Source organism: Asterias amurensis, chromosome 19 (genome assembly GCF_032118995.1).
Source record: "Asterias amurensis chromosome 19, ASM3211899v1".
Lineage (NCBI taxonomy): Eukaryota > Metazoa > Echinodermata > Asteroidea > Forcipulatida > Asteriidae > Asterias > Asterias amurensis.
Genome location: NC_092666.1, coordinates 14,570,502 through 14,592,764, shown reverse-complemented (window position 1 = coordinate 14,592,764; position 22,263 = coordinate 14,570,502). Strand labels below are relative to the sequence as shown.

At 38.6% G+C, this 22,263-nt stretch overlaps 3 protein-coding genes across 3 annotated transcripts in view; 2 read left to right on the top strand and 1 right to left on the bottom strand.

The window, feature by feature from the left end:
- Nucleotides 1-1,573, top strand: part of LOC139951507 (uncharacterized) — a 33,873-nt gene extending 32,300 nt beyond the window's left edge. The window contains exons 3-4 of the mRNA XM_071950438.1: nt 632-757; nt 1,277-1,573. Of these exons, the coding sequence (XP_071806539.1) occupies nt 632-757; nt 1,277-1,573 (423 nt within the window). The remainder of the gene's footprint in view (nt 1-631; nt 758-1,276) is intronic.
- Nucleotides 1,574-8,875: 7,302 nt separating this feature from the next.
- On the top strand, nt 8,876-15,274 carry LOC139951883 (dynein regulatory complex protein 12-like). Its single transcript, XM_071950963.1, has 6 exons — nt 8,876-9,040; nt 9,880-9,951; nt 10,575-10,694; nt 10,937-11,029; nt 12,362-12,492; nt 14,513-15,274. The coding sequence occupies exons 1-6, from the start codon at nt 8,980-8,982 to the stop codon at nt 14,639-14,641; spliced, it is 606 nt and encodes a 201-aa protein (XP_071807064.1). The 5' UTR covers nt 8,876-8,979; the 3' UTR covers nt 14,642-15,274.
- LOC139951882 (electron transfer flavoprotein subunit beta-like) lies at nt 14,849-21,880 on the bottom strand. The gene is made up of 7 exons (XM_071950962.1): nt 21,788-21,880; nt 20,642-20,800; nt 18,699-18,857; nt 18,124-18,231; nt 17,436-17,549; nt 16,644-16,827; nt 14,849-16,247 (listed from the first exon to the last, which is right to left on the bottom strand). The coding sequence occupies exons 1-6, from the start codon at nt 21,839-21,841 to the stop codon at nt 16,657-16,659; spliced, it is 765 nt and encodes a 254-aa protein (XP_071807063.1). The 5' UTR covers nt 21,842-21,880; the 3' UTR covers nt 14,849-16,247; nt 16,644-16,656.
- Nucleotides 21,881-22,263: the final 383 nt, after the last annotated feature.

The following is a 22,263-nucleotide window of genomic DNA, read 5'->3' as shown; positions in this document are numbered from 1 at the left end:
AATATTGCATTTGTGAAGAAAAAAATGAGTCGTTAAAGGAACACGTTGCCTTGGATCGGACGAGTTGGTCAAAACAAAAGCGTTTGTAACCGTTTTTTATAAAATGCATATGGTTGGAAAGATGTTTTAAAAGTAGAATACAATGATCCACACAAGTTTGCCTCCAAATTGCGTGGTTTTCCTTCTACTGTGCGAACTAACATGGTCGGCCATTTATGGGAGTCAAAATTTTGACCCCCATAAATGGCCGACGTATTAGTCGACGAGGTAAAAGGAAAACCACGCAATTTCGAGGTATGTTTGTGTGGATCATTGTATTCTACTTTTACAACATCTTTCTACCGATATGCATTTTATAAAAAACGGTTACAAACGCTTTTCAAAGACCAAATCGACCGATCCAAGGCAACGTGTTCCTTTAAAAACTGTGACACAAGTTTAACTATAAAAATTAACGACACGTTGTAGTAAAAGTCATCTTTATGGTTCAATGTTTTTGAACTACGTCATCACGTAACGCCCAACCGAACACCGTATTTTTGTAATTAACAAGAATTTTATGTCTAGTTATTACTATTATTATTATTACAACAATGTGTAATGTTTTGTTCAATTCTTCTTATTTATTTAGGCGCAGGAGCTGGCAGAAGTTTTAGTACAAATCATCAATAACAAGACACAACTGTTCAGAAATAAATGTGCACAACTTGAGCTCCATGAGGTATCACACGCTGTTAAGTTGCTAACTAACGACAAGGTGGGTGATGGACGTGACTCAAGTCTAACTTTCGTCATTAGCTGCACGCTACGCGAGCAAAAACATGAACGTCAACAATTTTTGTTGTAAAAAACTCACGTTTTAAGCATACGTGAATGTAACCGTTTCTCACGTCAGGTACGGACGTGCAGACGTCATACGTGAGCATGCAATAAGCCCAAAGTGGTGACGTCACCTTTAAACGACACAGTTTTCCGACGTTCACGTTCACGTTTTTGCGCGCGTAACGTGCAGCTAAACCTCCTTATTATGGTCCATATCCAACACCAGTGGTTCCAGTGTATTTTGCCGGTACGTTTTTGAAGATTGTGCTTCTTAAAAATATCCTAGCATAATTTTTTTTAAATATGGTATGTTAACCTCATTGAAAAATAAATCAAAATGCCAACCCATCTTTTCCGAGCGAAATAAATGCTAAACAACAGCCGTCGGGATTAGCTAGTTAAGATGATGTCGTCACCATTATTGTTTTTCATTTTATTATTTTCCTCTATGTAGGTCCTGACGTTTAAGCAGAAAGATTGGAAGAGTTCTAACAAATCAAGACAAATATATAACAAGACACCAGTTGACGTCAGTGAGCTCCCGCCTCTTTTCCAGGTCACTGTTCACACAACGCCTAGCGACGCGATTTTTGAAGGCACTTTAAGAAAACTTCCAGGAGGTACCACGCAATCATCTCCTTATGAACTGGTTGGAGACATCAGCCGCATCAACAAGTATGGCAACCACTCGGTTTGTATCGTCGAATCTGCCCCGCGGTTGGTGAAGTTTTGTTATTGCGTGCAGGGGTGAGATGCTGTTCCCAAACGGGAGCGTACCGATGTTCCACATGTTCCCAGTCCATTATATTAATTGTTCCCCACAGAGTAATCCTAACCCTAACTCTAACTCTAACTCTATGTGGTCTGGGGAACATAAGGACTGTAGAACATATGGACTAAGGGTAACTGTGGAACACAGGGACTGGAGAATGAGGTCTATAGGAATAGATAGATGGATAGATAGGTAGGTAGTTTATTTCTTTTTTTACATCCGTGGCTAACGGCCAAAATACAGTTAAAATTACAATTCATAAAAAACAAAGAGAGGGAACATACAAGGGCGGGTCCAGGGTGGAACTCGGGAGGGGGGGGACTAGGGATCATCGGGTGCATCTCGTCGATCCCCAACAAGGCCGCAAAGAATAATCCGGTTCATGTACTGTTGTAATCGTTGCTGTAATTATTTTGCCAATTTTTTGTATCACACAATTCATGGACACCTCCGGAGCAGTTTGGTTGTAACAAACTTATCGGGTTAAAAAAACAATTAATCATTTAAAAATGATCTTCTATTTGCTTAGAGTATTCTCTAGTAGTATGTTTTGAGTCTAAGATAGTAGGAAGCAAATAACGAATTCCCTTGAAAAACTATGTGCAAGTGGAAAAATGCTAAGCAGAAAAGGACATGTTGTTGAACAGAAATGCCTACGGTGTATGTGAGCACTGATTATAAAGGAGTATCAAGTATTTTCAATCAGTGTAAGAAACAGTACGCCCCCCCCAAAAAAAAAAAAAAAAAAGACAAGACAAGAGAAAAAAAAAAAAATAATAATATCAATAATAAAAAAGAAAAAGAAAAAATGAATCAATAAATAACAAATAAATAAACAGTTTGGTACTTCAACCAGCCCGGTTCGGAAGATGTCTTGCCAGTAAGACTTTACAAAAGAAAAAACACAAAATTGAGGCTCTGTTGGTATTGGGTTGCTAGTCTTGGTTCCAAGACCATTGGTGTTGCGCGGTCACACACAACCAACGTTTCGATCTATGCACGGCTAAAACTGTACACGCTTGTAATGAACGAACGCTAGCGGGCGCTCTGTTTACTGATTTAGCCAGACATAGACCTTTTCGGAAATACTGGATGCGTTCGTTTAGCTGCCCTGGGTCTTCCCCGGTGTGTGGCGTTTTTTTTCCAGGACGAACGTGGGTAATTATCTGCACACGTTCGTCCTGGAAAGAAAAAACGCCACACGACGGGGTCGACCCAGGGAAGCTAAAACGAACGTACCCATTGGGGCGCGCGCGTAAAGCTTGGAATTAGGTGCATTGTGGTCTAGCTGGTATCCAAATTTGATTCATATCTATCCCACAATGCACCCCATTCAACAGTCTGCGCTTGCGCATTGGTATTTGCGATAAGGTCTATGGTGAGATCCGGAAATCAGAGAAACAGAGCGCCCGCTATCGTTCGTTCATTACAAGCGTGTACAGTTTTTGCTGTGCATAATCGGAACGTTGGTTGTGTGTGACCGCGCAACACCAATGGTCTTGGAACCAAGACTATTGGGTTGCTGGCTCCTGGGAACGACTAGATAGATTAATTAAAGACACTGGACCCCTATTGTCAAAGACCAGTCTTCTCACTTGGTGTATCTCAACATAGGTATGAAATAACAAGCCTGTGAACATTTGAGCTCAATTGAACCCCTCTTTTGGTATGAAAATAAATTTGAGTTTTAAATTGATTATGCATGTATTTAATTTTCTGATACCGAGGTCAAAGGTCATTATCATTTGCTGAAAGATAATACTTTACATTATCATATTAATTCTAAACATTTGTAAATATTAAACTTTCCACTGATGTATTGTTTAGTAACATTCGTTAAATATGGAAATAAATGGGATTTTTTAATTCATTATGAAAGTATTGTTTTTTTTCCGATATCGAGGTCAAAGGTCATTAAGATTTACTGACAAAATAAGGGTGTATGCCATAATGAGTCTAAACATATGTAAATATTCAACTTTCCTCTTAAGTTGTTTAGTAATATTCATTAAATATGGAAATCAATGGGAGTTTTGAATTGATTATGAAAGTTGTGCATGTTCTGATACCCCAAGGTCAAAGGTCATTAACATATACTGACTGAATAAGGGTGTATGCCATATTGATTCTAGACATTTGTAAATATTCAACTTTCCACTTATGTTTAGTTTAGTAATATTCACTAAAGACACTGGACACTATTGGTAATTGTCAAAGACCAGTCTTCTCACTTGGTGTATCTCAACATAGGTATAAAATAACATGAAAGTTTTGTATTTTCTGATACAAGGTCAAAGGTCATTAACATATACTGACTGAATAAGGGTGTATGCCATATTGATTCTAAACATTTGTAAATATTCAACTTTCCACTTATGTTTAGTTTAGTAATATTCACTAAAGACACTGGACACTATTGGCAACTGTCAAAGACCAGTCTTCTAGCTTGGTGTATCTCAACATATGCACACAGTATGCTTGATTTTATCAAAATCCTTGAAAATTACTTCTTTCTCGAAAACTACGTCACTTCAGAGCGAGCCGTTTTTCACAATGTTTTATACTATCAACCTCTCCCCATTACTCGTTACCAAGTATAGGTTTTATGCTAACAATTATCTTGAGTTATGCAAACAGTATCCGCTGCCTTTAAACATGGAAATAAATTGGAGTTTTGAATTGATTACTTAAGTATTGTATTTTCTGATACCGACTAGGTCAAAGGTTATAAACATTTACTGACTAAATAGGCCTAAGCTAGGAAGTGTGACCATAATGATTCTAAACATTTTAAATGTTCAACTTTCCTTTATGTATTGTTTGGTAATATTCATTAAATATGGAAAAAATGGGAGTAATTGATTATGAAAGTAATGTAATTTCTGGTACCGACGAGTTCAAAGGTTATTAACGTTTACTGACTAAATAAGGGTGTATGGTTCTAAGTATTTGTTTAGTAGTATTCATTATATGGAAATAAATGGGATTTTTTAATTCATTATGAAAGTAATGTATTTTCTGATTCCGAGGTCAAAGGCCATTAACATTTACTGACTAAATTAGAGGTGATACCGAGGTCAAAGGTGGGTTTATGGTTCACATGTTGACTCTAAACGTCGGTGTCCCCCTCAGACCCCGCCCCATAAAATAGCAATTTTTAGAAACCAATCAAATTCCTATCATAACAAAACACTGGCTTTCAAAATCTTAGCGAGGCAGTTTGGTTAATTAGCAGCAAGACAAAAATGTAGACTTGGTCCAAGACGTTTCTCGTTTTCCTTTTACGCACATCGCGGCCAATTCACCAACAGCGCCCGCACCTACTCACCTGCCTTTTAGTCCGCGGTGTGCATGGAAGGGAAAGGAGACACGTCTTGCACCAAGACTAAAAAAAATTAAAAACTAGACATTGAGAGTTTGTGAACAAACTCGAGGTGTCCGGTTTCCGGGAGTAAAAGCCTGGTGTAAAAAACAAATAGTACACCTTGCTTCGTTCTCAAGATTTTTCATTTCATTTCATTTTATTTGCCAGCAAACATGAAAAAACACACACATGTATTAAACAATTGCACATCAAAGATTTACAAGAAAAAGCAATACAATGGTTATAAAAACACTAGCAAATAACTGAGAAACCTAGCCTGGCCGCGGGCAGATAATAAGGATTGTGTAGGAATAGGAAACACCTCCAGCGGGGGTGGAACACAAGACACTACAGACAAAACAAAAAACAAGAACCCTGGCAGGGAAAGCCAATAGCGACACAAAGTCACTTTCAAAGTGGCTGACCTTTTGGTTCGAGACAATAACGAGCATTAACAAGACAAAACACACCCTCCACAGCAGCTGGAATACGTATTACCCACCAGCCAAGCCAGGCAACTCAGAAATAAAAGACAAGTAAGAATTTAAACAAAATATAAAATAATAAAAACAAATTAATTAAATGTGGACCTGCCAGCTGATTTCTTTAAAATGCTTTTTGATTCCTCTAACAAAACCAGGGAGGCTAATTAAAAGTTGGTTCCTAACATGGGAGGGTAAATTGTCAAAGTAGACAGGAAATCTGTTAAAAACAGTAAATTTAAAAGCATCAGTTCTAGCAGAAGTATGATGAAATTTAAGACTGTCAGAATGGCGAGCATTAATTGTAATAAAATTGAAAGGATCAACATCATACACCCTATATAGACACTTGGCAACATCGGCAATGGCAAAGTAATTATATCTATTCTCCAAAGAGGTAAGCCCAAGCCTTTGAAGGCGTTCATTGTAAGACAACTCGCCTACTAGGTCCAGGCAGACAAGTACGCGTTAAGCGCTTTTGAATCTTTTCAAGATCTTTCAGATGACCAGACTGGTGTGGAATCCAAGCTGGAGCCCCGTACTCCAGAATGAGGCGACACAATGAATTATATAGCTTAACCAAAATGTCAGCATCGTTACAGCGGACAAGACGTCTAATAAAACCAAGAAGCCTTGAGGTTCTAGAGGTGATGTGCTTAACATGGTCCCCTCCATTTAAGATTGGGTGAAATGACTACACCTAAATACTTATGACTTTGCACTACACCAAGAGTAGAGGAGAATTACGAACTTGGTAGGATGGGTGTCGATGCACAGCACCAACCAGTCTACTCAGTCGCTATGGCCTTGCATTTATCAGGATTCAATGACATTTTGTTGACTTGGCACCAGTAAGTAATATTATCAAGATCCTCCTGCATGATGTGCATGTCAGAATCTGAGTGGATAGCCCTATACAGAAGGGTGTCATCTGCATATTGTGGTAAAGAGGATTGAACATAATTAGGTAAATCCAAAACAAACAAATTGAATAAGAGAGGCCCAAAGACAGAACCTTGGGGGACCCCAGATTGAAAAGGGATCCACCCGGAGGAGGCCCCCTGAATTGGACGCGCTGAAAACGATTCAAAAGAAATGATGAAATCCATTGCCTCAAGGGGCCACAGATGCCATAAAGATGGAGTTTTTTCAAAAGGATTTGATGACTTACTTTATCAAAAACCTTGCTCCAATCAAGGAAAACAACATCAACATCTGGTGGTGATCTAGACTTAGATGCACGCACAAATGACCAGAATTTAGCACCACAGTTAGAATTATCATTGGAAATATCTTTAAGGTACTCGTAGTAATCCTTCCGAACCTGAGTCTTGAGTTTATTTCTGAGTTGTTTGTATTTGGTCCATTTACAGGTATTGTCAGGATCCTTACGACTAGCCCTATACAGGCGACGCTTCCTCTTGGCAAGATTTATAGTTTCCACGGTAATCCAAGGCTTTTTGGGTTTCTTTTTAGCTTTCCGTAAAGGCACATACTTGTGAATACAAGATGAAAAATGTATCATGGAAAGCACACCAGGCATCATCTATTGATTTGCAACCAATGACTTTGTGCCAATCAATATTACCCAGATTATTTCTAAGCCCATTAGCATCAGCATTTGAGTACTGAAGAAACGTTCCATGAGGAAGGGGCGGCCTAGGAGGAGCAACATTAAGTGAAAAATGAATGCCTGCATGGTCACTTCCAGTGATACCATTATGAAGCACTACCTTACCAATAATATTAGGATTATTACAATAAAGATGATCAATAAGAGTACCATCAAAGTCATTATCTGAGTATCTTTTAGGCTGTTTTCATAAATATAAAAGTCCTCAATTTGTTGTTCATAATTAAAATAAAAAAACGTCCACACCGGCTGTTGGAACCCTAAATATAGGTTTTCTCGGTCAAATTCGGCAAATGAGCAGTCAATTTCATTTTCATGCGTTCGAATTTAAGCTGTTTTGCCTCTCCAGTTGTTATACTGCGTTTCAAATTCAGAATTCGGCCGGTCAATTTCGTTTTGGGTCGAGTCAAATTCCTTTAGCACTCTGTTCAATTTAGCGTAGCGTCATTCTTTTTCGTGGCACACACGCCTCAAGAAGCGTCTACGAATTTGAATGCTGCTTTGATGAATTGTTAAATTGAATGGTTATTTTGTTAATTCGAATGACGCAACAGTACATTTGACTTATCCCAAAACGAAATCGAATGACCCTTTTGAGTAGCATTCAATTTTGCGCGAAATAGAATAGCTTGGTGGTTAAATTGGCTGCTCATTTTCCGAAATTGACTGAGAAAACCTATAATTCTCCAAACATGAATAATTCACAATTACAAGGTGACAATTTCAGCATGTTGTGCACCCCAGTTATAATATAGGGACACAAGGCTTGAATCGCGTGGATTGATCGTTCAGACCTTACGTGATTGTTTGGTGTTTCCCTCTATAACGGTTGCCTACCACATCTAACACTGACATTAAAAAGTGTAACGTCCAATCACTTGAAACTTGGTGAAAATGTTGATGTAAGTAATAACATCTTAAACAATATGTAAAAAAAAGAAAGAAAAAAAAGGTAAGATTTGTGTTTATTCACACCGCACGACCCAACCGTATACACCGTCACATCGCTCCACGCACATCGTACGACTACAAATTGAAGTTACTGCCACAGTTTATAAACTGAATTATGAAACGGATAAAACTTACTTTACGACTTTCACTTACCTGCCATTTGCAGCTTTTCATTTGTTACTATTTTATCATAAAATAAAACAGATTTTAGTGAAAAAATTACCGTAGGGGAAAATTACATATAAAGCGAAATTAATGTGGTGCGTTGTTATAAAAAAATATACCAACTACACGATGGGTGGAAAATTAATAATAATAATTATTATCATAATATCGAAGTCTTATATAGCGCACGTGTCTACCAAACAAGGTACTCAAGGCGCTGTTTACGTATAATACAAACTTTCAGAATGATAGGTAATTTCAGTGATGAATTTTGAGACCCAATTATTTGGCACCTAAGGGTTTGCAAGGTGCTACGACGCATACAGCAGCCACAGCCAAGAACACAGGGGGCGAACCCCTTCTCTTTTTTCGAAAAGTGCATTGGGTTCTTTTACCTGCGATACACAACACATGGGACCAACGGCTTTACGTCCCATCCGAACGACGAAGCAATAGTTAAGTGTCTGCTTGAGGACAGAAGTGTCACGGTTGGGGAAATTCAATGAGGGCGCTCTTCAAACCGACGAGCACGAATCCACCACGGCCGGCGTATTATTTTCCCAGGACAGATGAGGCCACTTACCATAATGAGCGCATGCTAAGTGGCCTTATCTGTCCTGGGAAAAAAATTACGCCCACAACCAGCGATGATTGATTGGTCTGAGCATGCGTACTTCGACTTATACCTGTTTCCATAGACATGGCTAAACGCGCGGCGGTCGGTGTACACATTTGTAAATAATGACTTGTTGGTAAACTTATTATGTGAATCTATTTGAGAAGATCCAAAATGCCGCCCAAGAAGAAAGGAAAAGGGAAGGGAAAGAAGGGGAAGAAGAAGAAGAAGAATGGTGAGTTCATTTTCACATGGTGTTTGTGATTGTCCATATAGGCATAGGAGCATTTAGGAATAGTTTTCTGAAACTCGGCACCCACCATAGCATAGTACCACTCTCGGCACCAAGAATGTCGGCACCATACAAACTCGGAAGTTCGACATCAAGCAATATCACGAAGTTAAAGTCGAACACAGGAGTCAAGTGGACGTTTGTTTAGATGATCTTCCCATCATCGCAACTACCCACTATCAAGCAAGGGAACTCGGCAAACTCCCACATGTAGGCTCCAGGGGTTAGTAACTGGGGCGCTGTATTCCTTTTTTCGAAAATTTGACATTATCGGTCATGACCGATGATGTCAAAATTTCGAAAAAAGGCATACTGCGCCCCATCCTAGACCCAGTGACTGGGGCGCTGTATTCCTATTTTCGAAATTTTGACATTATCTGTCATTGTCATAAGCTAGTATGACAGATGAAATGTCAAATTTCGAAAACAGGAATACAGCGCCCCAGTTACTGGGTCTACACAGGGGATACTGGCAGCCTACTTCTAGAAACTAGGGAGCCTTATAGTTTTATAGCTAGAGGTAGCAACAGCCAATCTCTCTCATAACGGCTATGATTATGAATTGCACAAATCAAGAAATGTGATTCAGTAACGAGACGACAATGCTTATTCTAGTCATTGTGAAATCAGTGGTTAGCTGGGGGATTCAAACCCTCAATCTTGTGATTGCAAGTCCTGCAGTCTAACCACTTGACCACAGTGACTGGTGACTGTACACATGTACGTGTACTTACACAATGAAAGATGATTAATTTGCTTAATATGTATTCTCTTTTTTTAAGATGCTGAGTTAACAATCGAAGATAAATACAAGCAGACATTGAATGAAATTGAGGCTCTAAAAGATCACCTTTGTAAGTTAATATTTTCCTTTTTGTGAGTGAAATGTAATTGTAGAGGGGTGCGGGGGGGGGGGGGGGGGGGGTCACAACTCGTGCCTTTCCAAATTCGTAGTGGCCTTAGTTGTCATGGATGTAGCAGGGAGCTGAGATGGTTGAAGGAGTGATTTAAGGCCCCAATGACCATCCGTCAATTTCACAAAACTCTTCCTAAACTTAAGACTAATCTTAGGACTTAGGACGAGTCCCAACCCTGCACTGTAGCAAGCAGACCTTCAGATTAATCCTAAGTAGGAAGAGTTACTCGTCCTAACTGGAGATAAGACGAGTCCTAACTCTTTGTGAAATTGACGGCTGGGGTTATAATGTGAACGCTTTGGGACGCCCTCCAGGTGTGAAAAGCGGTATATTAAAATGGGTAATTATTATTATTACTGTCTCCCAGGGCTCAAATTTGAGGGAAAGGTCCAAGACCAAAGGACTTGTAGTTGACAATATTTACTGGACCATTATTGTTCTTACACAAGACCAGAATCAAAATGATTAAAAATCTTTCCACAAAGTATTAATGATAATATTATTTTTACTTTTACAATCTTGATGACTGATTTCACTCGTTTATTTTTAATGGGCCTCAGCAAGTAGGAAGGATCTGGCAAGACGTTCTCAATCACACAGTGAAGAATGGAAGATGAAGATGAAGATTGCACAGGAGGATCTAGATCAACAGAAGACGGATCAACGAGACGTCACATCAGGTAAAAACTTTCAGCTGAAGTCTTTTATTATTTAAGTCGGAAATTACCTCTTTCTCAAAAACTACGTTACTTCAGAGGAACCGTTTCTCACAATGTTTTATACAGCTGACCATTGCTTGTACCAAGTAAGTTTTTATGCTAACAATTATTTTGAGTAATTACCAATAGTGTTCAGTGTCTTTAGTGAAAATTTTATAATATTTAATTTCTTTTTCTGAATCTAATTTTGTTTTTTACTGAAGATATGACGCGGCAGTACAAGACAATGCAGACTGAGATGGGGGTCAGAGTTCATCAACTTGAAGCCGACCTTGCCAAGACCAAGACCCAGTTAGGTATGTCAGGTGATAAATGACCCTCAAAATCCACATGGGTCAAAGGGCAGAGGGCAAACTAGATTTGTGGCTAAGCTGCATATCACATGATTCTCCAGGGTTCCATACATTGTAGTGTGGGTTTAAATCCCGATCATGAAACACGTGTCATTTTGCAAGACACTTAAAGCCATTATACACTTTCGGAACAGAAAAAAAATAAAAGTTCACAGATTTACAATCAATTTACAGGGTTTACAGAAGGTAATGGTAAAATACTTCTCTTGAAATGATTTTCCATGAAATGCTTTACTTTTTGAGAAAACATTAAAACAATTATCAATTCTCCACATCGCGAATTTTCTCCAGACTCTGATGACCGATTGAGCCTAAATTTTCACAGGTTTGTTATTTTATATATAAGTTCTGATACACAAAGTGTGGGCCTTTGGACAATACTATTTACTGAAAGTTTCCAATGGCTTTAACCATAATTTCTTCTCATCACCAGGAGTAAATGGGAACCTGAAATGGTAGAGAGTATTGCTTTGAATGATTTAGCAATCTGTTCACACATGTACTTTTTCTTTTAAAGTAACAGTTCTGTGATTTGATGAAATGTTGAAATGTCAAGTTAAAAACAAACAGCATTGTGAAAATATTTTTACAACTGTTTCACTAGAATTTTTGTTTCTCATGAAAAAGGGTGTGAATAAATTGGTAAAACTGAAAATATGGGTGTTCACAGAGTACACACACTCAAAGTTTGCTGATATTCTTGCTAGTGCAAAATCAAATGTTTGTATACAGTGATGTTTTTTTCACCATTTTCTTGTGACTCAGAGGACAGATTGACTGTTAATGTTGGACCACTCAAAGTGTTGATACTGGCCACTAGACACTGGACACTATTGATAATTGTCAAAGACCAGTCTTCACAGTTGGTGTATCTCAACATATGCATAAAATAACAAAACTGTGAAAATTTGAGCTCAATTGGTAGTCGCAGTTGCGAGATATTAATGAAAGAAAAAACACCCTTGTCGCACCATGGTCACGCAAAGTTGTGTGCTTTCAGATGCTTGATTTCGAAACCTCAAAATAATTCTGAATCTGAGGTCTCGAAATCAAATACGTGGAAAATTACTTCTTTCTCTAAAACTACGTCACTTCAGTGGGAGCTGTTTCTCACGTTTTATACTATCAACCTCTCCCCATTACTCATAATCAAGAAAGGTTTTATGATAATAATTATTTTGAGTAATTACCAATAGTATCCACTGCCTTTAACCAATGTTTGCCTCAGGCTTTTGAAAAATAAGCCCCATCTTTGATTTTGTAATGTCATTTTAGCGAGGACACAACATGAGCTGAAATCGACCAAAGAGCAAAAAGAACAAATGACGAAAGAGAAAGATGGAACGATCGCTGAACTGGAGGAAAAGATTAAGAATATGGAATTTTCATACGAGAACATGTTGCACGTAAGTCTCAGCAATACAAGTATACAAATTGAAATATTGAATAATGTAATAAGGGAATAAATAATGTGCCTGGTCGGTTTTAAATAGATTGTTTAATACCAGCCAAGCACATTTTCATTCCCATTCATAAATACCCTTTCGGTCAAAATACATCCAAACTTTTTGGTCAAAAAGTTAAAATAAATCAAAAATTATAAATGGTCAATGATTTCTTTCAACAAAACACCCCACCAGCTATGAAATGGTAAAGCCCTCTGGTAAAAACTCCTCATAAGGAGATTGACATGCGCGTATTGCGTGATGTGGCACAGGTGTTCCAGCCGTTGCTCTTGACCTTTAGGAATGAATAAACTGTGTTATAAGAAAAGGTCCAAGCTCGTGTGTCACGCCCATGTTTAAACACTTCTGGCTGCGGTTTAATCATCCGTTTAAACACCCCCATGTGATGTCCTCTCAACCAATCAAAATGGAGAAACTGTTTCGGGTATTTATGAATAATAATTAATAATTACACAGCATTTATAAAGGTGCATTAAATCTGATGTGAAACCATTCAAAGGCGCCGGTCAAGACGGAAAAGAGGGAATTCTCAAGTGGTAGGAAAAGCAAGTGTGAACAGGTGTGTCTTTAGTTGCTGCAGAGATGTGTATTTCCCTGAGGTTTTCAGGAAGTGAATTCCAGAGCCTGGGTGCTGTAATGGAAAAATTGCAAACTGCTTACCAACCAAAAGAACATCTGGCATATTATCAAAGTCTTATAATAGCGCACATATCTACCAAACAAGGTACTCAAGGCGCTGAGTATATACAAACTTTCAGAAAGATAGGTTATTGCAGTGGTGAATTTTGAGACCCAATTAGTTAGCACCTTATAAGGGTTTACAAGGTGCTACGGCGCATACAGCAGCCACAGCCTTGAACACCAGGGCGACTCCCTTCTCTATTCGATAAGTGCACGGGGTTCTTTTACATGCGTTACACAACACAAGGGACCAACGGCTTTATGCCCCAACCGAAGGAAGAACAATGGTTAAGTGTCTTGCTTAAGGACACAAGTGTCACGGCTTGGGATTCAAACCCACACTCTGCTGATCAGAAACACCAGAGTTTGAATTCGGTGATCTCAACCACTCGGCCACGACACTTTAAAATACATCAATGCAAACAGATAGTTATCGATGGCCTTAATTTTCGATTCTAGCAGACACTTTCTGAAGGCTTCGAGAAAGACTCTGCTTGTATTAGGGTCGAATTATGAAATGGTTTGAAGGTGAACAGTCAAAATGAGCTCCCTAAAGTATTGAAAGTTGACAAACTAGTTTCCAAGGCAAACTACATGTAGAGGGTCACGGGTGGGTACTAGTTTATCAACTTTCATTACCGGGCCTGAAGATGCAGGCGTAAAATTCCACAAGACACAGGGCTTGTAGCTCAACATTTTTACTGGGCCAGAATTTGACAAGACTGGAAAATTGATCTTATAAACTGTTTATTTTATCAGACTAAAAGGCATAATTTCTTTTGTTAATTTGGGATAATGACACAAAGAGGTATTATTATTAAATTGAATAACACAAGAGAGTCGGACATGTCCGATCCCGAGTTTACTGGCCCTAAGCTAAAATCACTGGCCTTGGGCCTGTGATCCAGTGTGTAAAACTCAAGCCCTTTAATGTATGTGTAGCTGACCCGAAGAGGGCGCTGCCACACTAAAAGCAGATGCACATTTCGTGATCATGACGTCTACTTTAAAGATACAAAATAGGCGCAATTAACCCGCTTAAAGGTAGAGATTTTACAGGCTTGTTTTTTCTAGAAGTTCCTGTGCGTCAGTCTCAGGAGTGGAATTTCATCTTTGAGAGGGCAAGGTCATTTTTAATTTGCAATGGGCACTCATTCAGAATCTGAAATCAACAGGAAACTTTTAAAAAAGCTCCAAAGCCGTGACCAGGGGCGACAATTGCCATGGTCACTGTGTAGTTCCAAGCCTGAAGTAAGAGTGCATTGTTATTTGTTTGCAGGAAGCGTTAGACAACTTAGTCTTAAAATTGGATGCAGCAAAGAAGAGATGGACCAACGAGGCTACACACATACATGGTGTCCAGAAAGAGAAGTTACTGGAGTTTGGACTCAACCCCCTGGATATATAACAGCAAATGGGCAAACCCAACTGCCTAATGGATATTTAATGGCAAGCTCCTGGATTCTGGATCAACAAGAATATCAGGGCCAATTAGACCTTTCAATTGCGACTTCACAGCACGAGGTTTTGCCAATAGAGGTTGGAAAAATATTGATAAATGCAAAACAAAAACAGACAGCCACATTTACTAATAATGAACATCCAGCAGGGTGGATTACAAGTCTTATTATTATTATTTATTACATATTCAAACAAGTGTTGAAATTGTTTGAAACAAAACAACCAACAAAGAAAGTTTGCAGAAAATTATGAATTTGGTTACATATGTTAACATGTTTTGCCAACATTTGGCCGACCATGACAACCAGCGTAGGGTGAATTACTTTTAAAATATTTTGACAAAATTTAACAAATATTCTCCACAACATATTTCCTTTTAAACAATGTCAACGCTTGTTTATTGGTGCCAGCGAGTTCTGAACAAATTCAATGATGAGCTATGTGAACAAGTTTGGAACAAAAATATTTTTTTTTAAATAATGGAAACAATCAATTCAAAGTAGAACTGTAAATTTTCAACAACATATATTGTAAAGTTTTAAAGTGTATTTTCTACAATTAAATTAGACTGACCAATCAAGTTATTTTCTCACGTCTTCTTTATTTAAATTACAAGTTATGTGCATTGTTTAATAATCCACTTCAAAATATCTGATAAAATAAATTCAAAATCACTTTTTAAAAATCCGAGTTCAAGTCAGAGCACAAGAAAGGGAGACCGTTTGTGTGATGCTAGACTTCACCAAGTCAATCCAGCACTCCCATGAAATCTGCACATGCTTAAAATCACGAAAACAAGGAAAGTTCCCTGGGATGTCTGCTGCCACCCAGTGTCCCAAAGTTGACAATTGAATTGTTTAGGGACAAGATATAGGCCCTTTTCGAATACACGGCTTTGGCTCTAGCTTTGCTCAGGCTAGCTTGGCCCCATGGTTGTTTTGAAAATTGGTTTCAGACATGAGGAAGGGGCCTGAAGCCAAAGCCGTGGTTTCGAAAAGGGCCATAGACTCTCAAAAGATACAACTTTTTCAATGTTTCCAACTGGGAGATTTTTGGACAATGGTGGCAGCAGACATCCAAGGTTTTGGTAAACGGGTGTACAAATATGCTAGAATTTGGTGTCCAAATTGTTCACTTGCAAAAAATGATAATGAGATAATGACAGAAAAAAACAGGTGTCCATTTTTTTTTTTTAAATGTGTCCAAAAGACGCCCCTCTGGCTCACACTATGGCAGACATGTAAGGTAACTTGAAATTGTTTACATAGTTCTGAACATGCGCACATTTCCAAGACCAATAGATTTAAGTCTGCTGCCACCAAGAGACCATATCACTCCCCTATTGTCATAGAAACCATTCTGAGGTAATTTGATATACCAAGCAAGAGACAAGTTGCCATTTGTTTCATGGCAAAAACTGCCACATATTGAAACTCTGCCTGCCAGTGTCCCCATTTGTAGGATTGTGAAAAATGTTGGATGGCCTCTGATCAATCTGTGATGAATACGGCATGCCCTCTTTCTCTGATCGTCCACGTATGGGTCGTCGATGTCTAGAGAGGAAAAGAAATTAAATAAGATTCTTGAAAACATTTCTTCAACCCTCTCAACTCCTTTTAGAGTATGTAGCAGCAGCAGCCACATTGGTGCACAGGTTGCTAATCATTCTCATCAAGTAGGGTGTCGTGGCCGAGCAGATAAGCACCGAACTCAAGCTCTGGTACTTCTGTTCAGCAGAGTGTGGGTTTGAATCCCGGTCATGACACTTGTGTCCCTGAGCAAGACACTTAACTATAATTGCTTCTCTCCACCCAGGGGAATAATATTTCAAGAGAAGTCTTTCACCATTACCTTCTGTAAACCCTGTAAGTTGATTGTAAATCTGGCAACTTTAAATTTTTGTGTCCAATAGCTTTAATGCGTCTGCGCATGCTCAGGAAAATACTCACCATTCTACAAGCTTTACACAACACCGGCTTCTTTCAACTTCCCTATAAGATCTTCAACTGTCTCCACCTTCACACCGGCGTCCCTCACTGGGGGATCTTCAACTTTGATAATTTCAATCTTGGGCGTTATATCAACGCCAAAGTCTGCTGGTGTCTTCTTAGCTATTGGTTTCTTTTTTGCTTTCTGTAACGAGTATTCAAATGTTTTGATCAAATTTTTCTTAAAGGGTATATGTACTTTTTCGTAACAAACAACACAAACTGACACAGTTTGAAGATTATGATATTAGAAAGCTTCCCTTGAAATTTTACTTACTGAGGTGCTGTAGTTTTTGAGAAATGAGTAAAAGTAATAATTTTCGTCTCAGTTTTAGCATACGAAAACGTATTAACCAGTTATGCTATGGTTTTGGTATAATATCATAACTGGTTAAGGGGATTTTACATGCTAAAATAGTTTTGGTCTCATGAGACCAAAATTATTTTGTGACTTGTTTTACTCATTTCTCAAAAACTACACAACCTTAGTTAGTAATATTTGAAGGGAAGCTTTCCACTATCATTATCTTCAAACCCTGTAAGTTTAATGTAAATATTATGTGAACATTTTGAAAAAGTATCCGAATCCTTTAAACAATCACAATAATTTATCAAAAACAGCACTTAATATTAGATATATACAAGATGGTATGCATATTTGCTCAAATTATAAATCATGAAAAAAAAAAAATATAAATAACTAATGTCCAAATCCCTAATCAAAATGATGTGATTAGTGTTAGTAATTCTCACCATAATATTTGGTAGCGTTGCATATCTTGGTTCGTTGAGTCTTAAATCAGCGGTAACTACAGCTGGCATCTTAATTCTTATCGTCTCTAAGCCGCCGTCAACTTCACGAACAACCTTTATTATTAAAAAACAAAGTAAAAGACAGGTGATTATCGAGTAACAAATTGTTATCAGTGTCCATCTGGAAGCTCAACGACTAAACCTCTAAAGAAATGTATCTGGCCAAGTTCAAGCCTGATGTTTCGTTCTTGAAATGGTCAGGGCACCGAGGAGTTTTCTTTTCCTTATCGTGACAAATTTTTAATAGTTTCCATCTGAAAGCGCAAGTATAAACCTCCAGAGAAAAATTACTGGCCAAGATCAGGTCTGATGCTTCGATCTTGACATGGCAGAGGCAGCAAGGCGGTTTGTTTTTCTTGGTAAAGGGTATCTCAATGAGTAAATTGTGAATTTCAATTTGAACAATTCATGGGGCACCAAGGCAATGACCAGGGACTAATGGAGGCAATTGCCCTTGTTGCCAGCATTGATTTGTTTTCTTTCATTTTTCTGTTAACCTCCTTCCATTCCTGTTTTCCCTTCAACAAGCGTACATGTATAACTGTGTAGAGAAATCCCATCTGATGTTGACAAATTATGAGAGGTTACAGTAACTTTTTTTCAAGGGATACTTCTAGAATCTGCCTACCACAAGATGTCCGTCGTCTAAGGTGATTTCTGAGGCGAATGCTCCTTGTGCCCAGTCCAGGTGGGCTGCAGTCATCTGACCCGTCTGATTACAATCATCATCAATTGCCTACGGACAAAATTCAAATATCAACATCACTTTAAAATTGAAACGTTTCAATTAAAATTTCCAATTTCCACATCGAGGTGCTATGGTTGTCAGTTGATAGATAAAATGGTTTATTAAAATACTGTCCTCGCAGCACAAAGGCTGAATTACTACAACTTTACATTAAAAAACATTACAAATATACATTAAATAAGGAGAAAATACCTTGTTTTCCAGTAAATAGCGATCTAAGTCTCTGCAGTTTGTTAACAAATGCAACCCCAAGCACTGTGAACTTCTCCCATGTTTTCTCAACACCCATTTTCAAACAAGGCGAATAAACGGCGGGTAAAAACATGGGCGGTACCTATCCGCTGGTTGTCCCGGACTAATTTTGATAAGGTCCCTTAGTACAAGCAAATATTACACAATCCACTATCGATCACTGAGGTGTTGCGACACAAAAATTAAGTCTGAACAATTCTCACCTGCTTTCCAAGGATAAGGAGGTCCGCTTGCTCGTCCTGTGCTATTTTAGCCAGAATCTTAGAAATATGAAAAGGAAGGACGTTTTGGAATTCAGCATCTGGGATTTCAACGTGGATTCCTCTGTCAACTCCCATGGCTAGAGCTGTACGGAGCGTCTCCTGAAATAATTAATAATAATATTAATAATAATACTGGGCTCTTTTACTCCTGTGCGATCTCTCCGCTCTTCCAACATGTATGCATGCTACAGGTTACTAAGAGTAGCAAGTCATGGGGCGATAGGTCCCATGCTGGACCCACACTCTGGAATGACTTGCCTCTTCAAAAAATCCGCAAAATTTCTAATCTCAATACTTTCAAGGTTAAGTTAAAAACCACATTGTTTAATCTCACGTGTAATTGGTCTATTTGTCTTATTTTCCTTGCTGTGTGTGGTTCCCCCTCCTGTGCGCCTTGAGCACCTCATTTTGGTAGATTTTGGCGCCCTATAATAAATAGTCTTTATTATTATTATTGTAATAGTGGTTCATCACACCCCTAAGGGCATAAAGGCCGAGTTATAGTCGGTCGCGCGATGGTCGGGCGATGGAAATCTGGACATGCGATCCAAAAAGACACATTTTTTAGAACTCAGCGATGACTATAAACTGTGTTTTTTAGAATCGCGTGTCAAGATGTCCATCGCGCTTCAAGATGTCCATCCCGCGACGGACTATTTTTTTTTAACAGGATAAGCAGAGCAAGAGCTTGAATTATAAGACCAATTTATGTAGCACCTTCTAATATTACTATTATTAATTTATATTGTTTATTCGGTCGGCCATTTCATAAAGTACAGTAACATAACTTGCAAACAAAAGTTTAGCTACAGGAAAAATAAATAAATGTTTTACAGAACTACCTGTAGGCCGACCTAGGCTAAATAGAAACTAAAACACTGGTCCTGAATAAAGATGACTGTCAGAAGGCTAGGATACAAGGAACATGTGAAGAATAGATGAGAGATTAGGGTAGATTGGGTAAGGATATGAAATGGGGTAGGAGAGGGAATAATAATAATAATAACAATAATAAAACCACATTTATTGTGCGCATTTCACCATAAAACATGAAAACATGTAAAATGTTCAAAAGCACATTACAACAATCTACAAAAGCATAAAAATCAGCACAATTAAGAAAAACAGCAAAGAGTAAACAAATAACAACAATATAGGCCCTAACGCATAAAATAACAAGTTAGCCAAAAGCTTGTTTTAATAGAAAAGTACATAATGTGAACCCCTTCTGTTTTCAATACGTGGGTTACTGGCCCAATGCTTTAAAAACAACTGGATTCCGGCCAGAGTGGTCAAGTGGGTATTTCAAATCATGGCTGGACTCTTTTGGTGGGGAGCTGAATTGCCAAATGATAAACACTAACTGGACTCTCGCCAATGGGTATTTAAAATTGTCAAAATAAGCCTCAGGCAATCCAGAGACAGTCCTGTACGCTTCGTTTTTGAAAGGGCAAGGGCAACATGGCATTTTCTTTATGGTAAAGGGCACCGAGGCAATGAATGATCAAGGCAATGAATGATCAAGAGGCAATCGCCTTCGTTGCCTTCGTGAAGTATCAGGCATGCTTTGCTTGTTTGTTTGAATGATCTTCCCATCAAGGGAACTCGGCAAACCTACAAGGTATATAAAATCTCTCTCATACAAACATTGGTTTAACGTCTATGATTATAAATGAATTACACATATCAAGAAATTGTGATTCAGTAACTTAGACGACAATATTTATTCTAGTCATTGTGAAATCAATGATTAGCTGGGGGATTCGACCCCACAACCTTGTGATTGAAAGTCCTGCAGTCTAATCACCTGGCCGCAGTGAGCCCTGAATCTGACACAAGACTTTCCTACCCAAAAATAGAAGCGAATGAGCTGTTATTCTTACTTGACATTTCGGAGGTCCGCAGCTGATCGCGATGATTTCCTTCGCTATCTTCTTCTCTTTTAATCGGACGGCTTCTTCCACAGCAATCTCATCGAATGGATTCATGCTGTGCTTGACGCCATCTGTGACGACGCCCAGCTTGTCCGGCCGCACCCGAATCTGTAGGTGAGACCATTCAATGTCAACCAGTTACACAAAAGTACACAAACCAAGGAATAAAGCAAACAAGAAAAAGCGTATTTTACCCCTGATCGACTTTGATGTAGTGTGCCCTCAATCTATATTTATGAAAAAATGTTGATTTTGTTATAAAATAGTTTTTACACCTGTTCACTTCATGTCTAAAATACATGATGAAATAAAGCCTTGTATTGAAGCTATTGATGGAGACCCCATAGCAAAAAAATAATATGCACACGCTCGTCACGTGTCAGGACTTGGCGATGCGTTCGGCAGAGTTCGGGGACAATCAGCATTTGTAGTGTAGTGGTAACACGGAGTATTTGGGGACTGAATTACGGTAAGAATTTATAACTTTTAACAGTTTTTGAGATTGCGGAGTGGGTTCTCTGGTTGCCCCCTCGGACATTGAGATATCAAAGGACACATAGAGCCTAATTTTGGCGAGATTAGAATTAAAATAAAGAGAGATTCTGATGCCAAAATTCATTGAACAATGATTGAACCATGGGTCGTTAAACGCATGAGAGATATAAACCTTTGAGGTTACGGGAGACGATAGCCGGACGAAACCGAAATAGTTCTAGGAGTACGGATGATACAACAGTTTTGCAGTCATTAGGCCTATAGTGATCATAGCACTGAAACAGATAGCCCCCCTTGTGTGGCCAAGGATAGCTGAATCAGCTATCCTTGGCCACACAAGTGGGGCTATGAAACAGAAAGTAAACTAAAAAAAGGTAATTTTGTAAAACTATTTCCCATAAATAGACTGAGGGCGCCCTACCACACTGCCGATCAGCTGCTGAGAATTATTACACAACTTTCATGCCGCAAATCAATTCATGAAGACAAGATTGACTGATTTTATGTGATTCCCCAAATAAAATCCATCAAATTTATCTATTCCCGTTAAGACCTATTGTCAGTTCTCATATTCTAAATTAAAAGCTAAATAAAAGTTACCTTGACGGCATAATCTATCACTCTTTTCACACCGACCAGCACACGAAGAGACATTTTGAAGCGTTCAAGTTGCAGGCAACGCACAGAGGGCAAAGGTCACTTTTTTATACATGAAACCGTACGTGTAGCAACAGACGACTGTTGCATGTCTGGAACTAAAATGCCCAAATCAAATCGCGCAAGATGCTTCATATAATTATTTTAAAAGATTTCTAAAGACAATCATGGAAGGGCAATACATAGCAGTATTATAGTGTGCAAGGGTGGGGGATCGGATGAGCTAGGTTGATGGGGCCGGGTGGTGGTTGGGAGGGGGAGGGGGAGGGGGTGGGGCATTTTTCCTTTTCTTCAAGGGTTAATTGGGGAGGGAAAACGAAACTACAAATTATTGAACACAGGAGATTTATTTATTCACTAACTTAACTTGGGGGAAATACCAATGAATTGAGTCTTCATTGTATGCTTTAAATCTCAGA

Bases quoted from the DNA above. Each gene is read 5' to 3' on its own strand.
- LOC139951883 (XM_071950963.1), top strand. From the start codon at position 8,980: ATGCCGCCCAAGAAGAAAGGAAAAGGGAAGGGAAAGAAGGGGAAGAAG. The intron at 11,030-12,361 runs GTATGTCAGGTG...ATGTCATTTTAG, and splicing joins CAAGACCAAGACCCAGTTAG to CGAGGACACAACATGAGCTG. The intron at 12,493-14,512 runs GTAAGTCTCAGC...ATTTGTTTGCAG, and splicing joins CATACGAGAACATGTTGCAC to GAAGCGTTAGACAACTTAGT.
- LOC139951882 (XM_071950962.1), bottom strand. From the start codon at position 21,841: ATGTCTCTTCGTGTGCTGGTCGGTGTGAAAAGAGTGATAGATTATGCC. The intron at 17,550-18,123 runs GTAGGCAGATTC...TTAATAATAAAG, and splicing joins TAGACGACGGACATCTTGTG to GTTGTTCGTGAAGTTGACGG. The intron at 16,828-17,435 runs GTGAGAATTACT...TACTCGTTACAG, and splicing joins CAACGCTACCAAATATTATG to AAAGCAAAAAAGAAACCAAT.